At 34.4% G+C, this 8,753-nt stretch overlaps 1 protein-coding gene across 2 annotated transcripts in view; it reads right to left on the bottom strand.

Moving 5' to 3' along the window:
- The window catches only part of LRP12 (LDL receptor related protein 12), a 51,654-nt gene that overhangs the window by 15,019 nt on the left and 27,882 nt on the right, over nt 1–8,753 (bottom strand). Inside the window, exons 2-3 of one of the 2 annotated variants that reach the window (XM_080580687.1) lie at nt 8,489–8,545; nt 1,255–1,390 (exon numbers count right to left, since the gene is read on the bottom strand). In XM_080580687.1, the coding sequence (XP_080436813.1) occupies nt 1,255–1,390; nt 8,489–8,545 (193 nt within the window). The remainder of the gene's footprint in view (nt 1–1,254; nt 1,391–8,488; nt 8,546–8,753) is intronic. The other variant, XM_080580688.1, reaches the window with a different exon arrangement.

The following is an 8,753-nucleotide window of genomic DNA, read 5'->3' on the forward strand; positions in this document are numbered from 1 at the left end:
GTAAACCTGAAATGAAATGTGAAATGTATGCTAGGAAGATGAGTGAAAGAAAACAACGTGAGAGAAAAAAGAAGTTTTATTAAAAATAAATTGTATGAAAGATTTTAGAAAGCATTCTAATAGATGTGCACTTTTACCTATTCTACATTGTGTTAATGACAGTTTAACATTTAGTAGAAAGATTGTTTAAATTCAAAAAAAAATTAAAGGAGTAACTGATGTCAAAGCAGATACTTGCTAATGAAGAGCTTCTTCTTACTCAGCAGGTCTGTATTAGAAAGAGTTTCATAATCAGTAGTATGAGCTGCCTATGAAACAGTACCAATTTGTATCCTGATGCTAGAACAAACCTAGACTTCTGTTGTGGCATTAACAGAGAATGAACTGATGAGAACTTACACAACTTTTTATACTACTTCTTTCCAAATGTTACAAGGTATCTGAAACTGTGGAGTCAGCACTTCCAAAACCACTATTTTATCTATTGATTTACTATTTATTCCCTGTTACTTTTAAGCACACCACGAGATTCTGTAGTAATGAAGCATTAGAGAATTGCCCATACACATTTTTGAATAAAAGATTCTTATATTTCAGAGAAATTAAAAAGAGTTCAAATAAATGAGCATACAGAACATATTTATTCTGGTTTTCAACTCTGCAGTTTTGAAAATATACTTGGGATGAGGAGGAATGGGCATGACAACACTCAGCAAGAAAATGATCAACTTTAGCTTTATAACATACCTTTTAATACTGACAGTTACAATATGCCACAATATATTATAAAATATATATGAGCATTTTGATTATATTCTTTTAAAATTAAGAAAAAAAAGCTAGTCACTCTCTCATTAACTTATGTAAATTTAGAACCATATTTATAGAAGCACTCATATTTGTCCCAGCTTTACTATTCTTCAGAAAGAGTTAGCTCTTGCTTCCATACTACTGAACGGAAATGGATGCTATTTCAATCATCCAATAGCTCTTACTGCTTTCAACAGAAGTTGTGAGTTGACATAATTTGAAAAAAAAATAATTTTTATCCCTATACATAGAAGCAAAGAAGGTTCAGAAAACAAATGCTACATGGCTGTGTTAAGAGTAACTCAAAGGTTAAAAAAAAAGGACAAAATGGAAATCCTACATTTACAAGGAAGATAGAGGAAATAATTATACACAACAAACCAGTTAAAAATACTTAGTCAGTACTTCTTCAGTCCATGCAGTTAATACAGGAACCACCATTACCTGATAGTAATGATCTCCCCTGGGTTTGCATGGATGTACCAGCTACAGTTGATTCGGGCAGGATACTCAGAAGGCCAACCTGGACTTGTGATTGTCCCACTTGGTGATCGAATTTGTTCTGGAATATCTCCACAAGCTAAAAAATATGCATATAGAAAGCACACAAAAAGCAATTTGATTAATTTTTAAACGGCAGTAGGACAAAATTAATCATCAGCACTTACCAGGGAAAATATCACATCGAGTTAGATGAGGTTGCAGTAAAAACAAATGTCTAAAGTAGCTGCTAATGGACAAAGGCCATAATAAGTCAGTTGGAAGATGTCTTCCAACTTTTCCAGTGCAGAAGCTTGTACTATTATCAGTTAGTATACCACAGATTAATACATTTAAAAAAATATATATTAATACATACTGACTTTGACATCTTTATTCAGTGAAATATTTAGTATTTCTTAATCTTACTTTTTTGCCCTCACAAAAATTTGATTCAATGTAACTATGCATTTACACCTTATAGTGACAAATGTCTTGGAAAGTGAGAAATAAATTAAAGCAAAATGATCCGGTAGCTGAAATTTCCTGTCTTACAAAGACACAGTGCCTAGCCATACTTTAAATATGGCCTTCCAGACCTTGGCATGGAAGTGATCTTCTCTCACAAGATTCCCAGATCTTGGATGGCAAACAGCACTTATTGCAACATACTTTGTTTACAAATATTAAGTTAGGTTTACAAGAATTTATTTTTAAGAGGGACTTGCATAACTACATTTCTGGTAATGGACTGGGAAGCTTTTATTTATAGGACCAATTCTATCCAACCAGAGTAACTGAACCATTTGTATTTGTACTTTATTATAGGAGTATCTTTCTGCAATGGCCTTAACTCAGCTGCTTCTTTCTTTCACTGGAGCGTTCTTAGTGTTGCTAATTTTATTTGAAGTAATGTTCTTATTAATTTTGTGTTTTTTTTTTTTTCTCCTTAACAGCCTTATATCCAACAGTTGTCATATAAAATATTCACAACATTCACATAGATAGGAAGGCCAGAATGCTCTCACTACAGTGCTTGAAATTATGACCCTGTTAAGTTTCAGAGGCCGGAAAACATATTCAAAATAATTGCCCACGTTTCTTTTATTTTAATCTTTCATCACTGCTCATCCAAAACTTGTGGACTCTGTAAGTTTACTGGTAAAGCCAACAGTTATGCAAAGAAGTAGTTTAAAGAAAAGAACTGTGACAAATTGGGAGGCATTTTCATCATTGTCTGTTGAACAAGAACTTTAGAATGTTTAAAATTTTCAATATATGTTTGATTAAAATGACAAATCAGAACTGGCACAGTGAACAAATGTGTAAGAATAAACTGCACTTGTAAAAATATAATTACTAAAATTACGTTGCAATAATGTAAACAGGTTATTCCTTTTGTTTTCATATTTTTAATCCACAATCAAGTTTTTAGAAAATTTTTCAAGAGTACAGAGATCTGAAATTATTGAACAACTCTGATACAATGTAATACAAAGTTACATTCCTATATGATTATTATCACTTACAAATATTTTAATGTAGCATAACTAACGTTTTTCTAAAAACAGGTTTAAAAGGATTAAAAGACAAAAATGCTGTCATATGCCAACATTTGCTGCATTAGCTTGAATATATAAAGTTAGAAACACAAATAAAACTCGGTAGATTTACTGTTTTCAACTGGTGTTTTAAAACAACATTGCTTTAAGAAATTTTTCAAATGTTTCTTGTTAGAGCATAATTCATGCTGCACAGTGAAGTACCTTGGAAAGAAAAAGTCTCGAAATACAGAAAGATAGAATTTTATTTGAATAGTTAATTAACTATTCACTCTAAGCTTTCTTGTTTTAATTTCCAGAAGGCCCTATAGGTGGTGCTCGAACACCACGGTATTTTGGAACACTACCCTTGCATGAGCAATCTGGATACATTTTGCATCTGTTCAGACAATAAATGGAAGGACTGGAAAGAAAAACTTCACAATTGAATGTTGCAATAAAAAATAATTTTTGACTGGTATGAAACTAAAACACATGCAAAAAAAAGTTAAAACGTGTAAAATGTTTTGTACCAAGCTTACAGATGTTGGCAAGCAATTCCACACACTATTTGGTTGGTACTGATATAGAGCTTAAAATAAACTGCCTTCAGGTGAAATTTATATTATTAGAGCATTCATCTGGTTTTAGATGTTTACGCGCTAACATGTTAGATTTTGCTATCAAAAACCTCTCAGGAAGCTTTTAAATTTGCCTGACAACACGAGAGAGGATAACCTCATCCTAGAGCATCAAAATAATCCACTCAACATATGTTCATTCAATTTTACAAAGTTCACCTCCGAAGACTTCAGCATGCTATAAATATACGTATAGCATGTGTTTGCTGAATAGAAACCTCCAAACACAGCTATCAACTGTAAATTACTATGCAATTAGTTTTGCAACTTGCTACGCTGGCACAGCGCTGACAGCTACCATTTCTCAGTCCAGTCCCTACAGTAGTACAAGCAGAAACTTTTACTTGTTACACAAGCTTGGAAGAAATTCCACAGAGAAAGCCTGTATAACCAAGCTGCTGTTTTCAAAGCACCCTGAAAAGTTCTAGTTTTACTAATATTCAAGCTTCTTTTGTCCCCCTGTACCCACCTTTTTTTTTTTTCCTTCACTACCAGCTGTCTCCCTACACTTTCTGTATTTTCACTTCAGATGGCTTCCCCTCTTTCCACCGAAGCTACCACTAAAGAGCTGAGGGCAAAACATGACCATTTGCAGCCTTGTCTAATATTGGAAGAGAAGCAGAACAAGGACGGCATGAGGAAGCAAGGATGAACACAGGCACTAAAACACAGGGTGAAATGAACAATATGCTGAGATAGAAAAGTCGAACTGAAGAGTTTGCATACGACCAAGTGGGGGTTCAAGAAATAAAAGGAAACGGACTTGAAAAGGGAACTGCAGCTACCTGAACTGAAGGTTCAGGTAAGCTCAATGGCTCAATGTACCTCCATACCTGATATGCATTCATGCACTAAAATCTCTTTCCTACAACTAAGGAGACAACAGAAATCTCTTATTTGCTTGAAAACTTTAACATATATACACACACACACACATATATACAACTTCTATAAAGTAGAGCTGCACTTCAGAAGTGCTGTCATCTTGAGAGTAATTTCTCAGGAAGATTTTTTAAAATCAAGTACAACCTTCTGAAATAAAACAGTTGTAAAGGGCATCTACTTTATAAAGATAATATCAAACCTTTTAAATCAACTCCTAAGCCTTTTAAATCAATTCCTAAGCCTCTGCTTAATTAGGATGTTTCTTCTAAAGCTTTCGAGAAAAATATAATTTAACATACATTTTATTAATCTGTTTGTAGCCATGAATAATGTGAGCAACATCAAGGAGGCCAGGGACTCAAAAAACAATTCAGGTGATAGCGCATAAAGCTAAGCATTTTCCCCTAAACTGGAGATTTTGCACTTCTAATTTCCATTGCTAGCAGCCTTGAGTATTTAAAAATTACTGAAAAACAGACCAGCTTTTAAAGCATTTAAAATACGTAAGAAAATAACAATATGAACATATATATATATATATATGTTATGTGTATATATGTATAACTCGTATATAACAATATGAGTCCGGAAAAAAGGAGATGAAGTTCTAACCAAGACAGAAGCACAAAACAAACCAAGAAGGCTCAGAGGATGTACAGCAATTTAACCCCAGGATATTTTCAAATCTCCCCATGCTGGTGGCTACAGGGCTTTGGGTGAGACTGACTCCTTTCTGTACAACACATTTCTACATAGGTGTTGTCTCTGCCTACGTTCCTCTCAGTTCCCCCGACACCACTGCATTCTTTGGTATAATTCTGCTACTCCAGCTCCTACCTGTTTTAAGTTCTTTCCTTTGCCAGCCTTTATTTTACTAAAATATTTGTGATTTTGTTACTTTTCCTACCTCTGTTCAGTAGATTGCAATAATTTACTTACGACTGAAGACTCTTCACAAACTAGAGTGCAAAATAATGGTCAAGAACACTGCTGAGATGATAAGCTCTGCACACGGTTTTCTGGTGTATGTGGATTTTCTTGTAGACTTTTTTTAAAAACGTGTTCTACAAAAGGTTTCCTTATTCCCTTCTTCCTGAAACGTGTTCACCACCCCAGCTTACAGAACATACCTATATACCACCTACAGGATGTTGACTGGTAAACAAAAGAGAGCCAATGAAAACTTTATGGTACAGAACTCAAATTTCAAGTTACAACAAGAAAATAATTAAGAAAGTTATCCAAAAATTCTGTAGCAAGAGAGGTAAAGTACCTGTAGCAACAGTGAACAACATGTCAAAGAAAAAAGTCACTTCAGAAAAGCAGGGAGAGGGAGATTAGGGATTTATCTTCACAGTAATGCCAGGAGATTAGTTGAAAAGATAAAAGAATTAGCTTTCAATGTGAACCACAAGATGATAAGGCATGCATTATATTGGACATGGTAAGGACATGAATGCAGCTGGATAAATGATCTGAAGGTGTTTAAAACAGCTTAGAGTAAAAAGAGAATAATGTTACGATAAAGTCTAAACCATGAATAGGGAGGATAATTATTGCATTTGTAACTCTCAGGAGCCACTGAAAGTCTTATTTGGAGAACTACAGGGGAAGCAGGCATAGGAATCCTTGCCTCCAGGTCACACTGAAAAACCTCTAATTTAAAATGCCCTTTGCTCTGCAATACAGGGACACAATAGATAAAAAGGAATCATTACGAATTTATTTTATTTTATTATTGTCGTGAACAAGTGTTTTCTCCAGTACAGAAAGTTTTTCAAACAGAGGTGGGGGAATATAATTTTGCACTTGTGAAAATTATGGTGCCACATACCACAAAGACAGACCTGAAAATATTTCTCAAATTTTCAGATTTTAAAGGCATTAACACTTGTTCAGTAGTGACAGCTTATACACAAGAGACAACATTCCATTACTGCTGTTGGTAGAAAAAGTGTGCTCATATATTAGAGGTTTACCTGCAACTTGGCAGATATAATATACAGCAGAAGCATAAATACCAAAGACCACAGAAGTCTCTGCTATTAAAACATAATTTAGTGAGGTAGGTCATGTAGCTTTACAGCAGCAGCACAACAGGAAATCTACCATCAAGACGATCATTTCATTTAAAATTCCTTCCCAGCAGCAACTGTCCAAGAAAATCTCCTGCCTGGTTTCAAAACCAAGTTAGAGTTGGAATTAGAAAGATCAAAGGCCAGCTGTCTTTGGTTCTATTTTACAGAAACTCTTTGTTTAAAATTGTTTTGCTAAATGTAAAGCTGCCCAGGTATGCTTGATGAAAAATAAAATCTCCAAGTCCAAACACATTTGGGAAACCCAAATTGTTTCAAAGGAACCCAACAATTATGCAAGTACAGCCTCACCTTTTATACCTGGACTACGCACTTACATTTTAAGATGTATATACATGTGACCATAAGGGAAATGCCACTGTGTCTGCCTGCATGCTTTCTTCATACTTTCACTAACAGAATCCCCCAGCTATCTCAAAATTCTCCAGTGAAATTTTTTTCACTTTACTCTTAAAATTTCTATCTTAACATATAATATATATATATATATATATCCCTACCCACAAAGCTGTTTTTTAAAACACAGTACTGTTCAAACTATTTTTTTAATATATGTTTATTTTAAATGGAAGCCCTTGCTGGATCTTTCTTCCAAGGATCTAAAGGTCTCTCTAGCAGCTGTTGTTATCTTGCATAGAAAGTACGTTGTGTTCTCCTCTTCTTGGCACAGCCTGTTTGTGCCTGCTGGCCAAAGGACTGAAAGCAGAGTCAAAAATTCCATTCACCTCTTGCCCAGCAGATGCTTTTCTGCCTATATTGTGACTAGTGACAGGTCTGTTGCAGTAAATCAAATTGTGAAATGTTGTTAAAACCTATGCAGCTTTCAGTATATCTCATACAATCAATTTCAGCAACAATTGTTCCAAGAGCAGCAAGTATCCCTGCTGTTATTTGTGTGCCATAAACACACTATATATGATTCTTGTTGCATTATTACTGTTGAAAAACAACAACATCCTTGATGATGCAGCACAAGAATGGATAGCAAAGATCCTCTATAATTAGCCTGTTAATAGTGTTTGTGTAGCAAGCAATGGAAGGGGAAAGAAGGTTGTACGCTCTAACAGAGACCATCCACTGAGTTACATTAATCTAAGAATTTAACCGTGTACACAAAAACCAACAAAAACCAATTTTATACAACGTGTTGTCATAAAATGAGTTTGCATTCTGACTTTTATTTTAGGAGAATGGTGTCAAAATCACTTTGATTTACAAGGATTAGTGGCAGCTTCCCGATGTAAAGAATCAGGCTTATACTCTTCTACCCATTGAAGGAAGGTGGTCATCTCCTTAGTTGCACATATTCTGAATATCTGCATCACTTAAGTGTAAAACACGACCAACTGGTCAGCTGACACTGGGGAACAAAGAATATACACTGGTATCATCTAATGCTTTAACTGACATACAGTCACATCACTAATACAGGTCCCAGTTGTAGCTGCTGCCCAGAAGAGGCCCAAAACTGACTTACAGGAAAAGAATGAAGCACCCTTTGAGCAACGTTTGCTGCTATTATGCCCTGTACTCTCCCGGCATCTCATCAGTTTCTCAGTTTCATGAGTTCTAAAATTCTTTTTTTCTTCTATTAAAGAAAATGTGCAGTCAAGTGTACAGCAGTTTCAGTTACTGCTTCAATCTAATCAGGTGAAACGCATAACTCCTGGATTTATATTATTTGATAGTAGCAGTGTCCAAAATTACATTTCAATAAATTTCATTTCACAAAAACTTTACTGTGGAAAGAAAATATCAATTCAACTTAAACCAACTTTTCTCTTAGTTCAATGTTTGTATGGAAAAATAATTAAGCAGTCCACTTAGAAAGGCATAATCTGTTCATGAGCATGCAGGTATCAATTTTATCTTATGAGAATTTTTCCATGTTCCAGTTGCTTCATTCCTTATTACATGCTGCAAAAGGCAGTAATAATTTTTATAGCCAAATATCTCTTCATAAGATACCAGGTGGCTTTCAATATTTACTATTTAAGTCATGCATGAAATTTAAACATTACAAAAAATGACTTACCCGTTGACACTCCTGAAATATGCACATTTTCAGAATGTTCTGCAAGAGCACCATTTCCTAAAATTAAACATAATGAATAAGCTAATTTCCAAGATAAAATTTGTAAAAATTCTTCAGATACCCTTTTACAGAACAGAAAGAACAAAACTGAAGTTATTTTAATTAATATTAAACATTACAGGGCCTAGGTTCATTTTATGGTAAAAGTTAAGAGGAAAAAATGGAGGAAAAAGTTATTATACAACAAAAATAAAAACAAGCATCA

This window comes from Anser brachyrhynchus, assembly GCF_964034855.1.
Source record: "Anser brachyrhynchus genome assembly, chromosome: 2".
NCBI lineage: Eukaryota > Metazoa > Chordata > Aves > Anseriformes > Anatidae > Anser > Anser brachyrhynchus.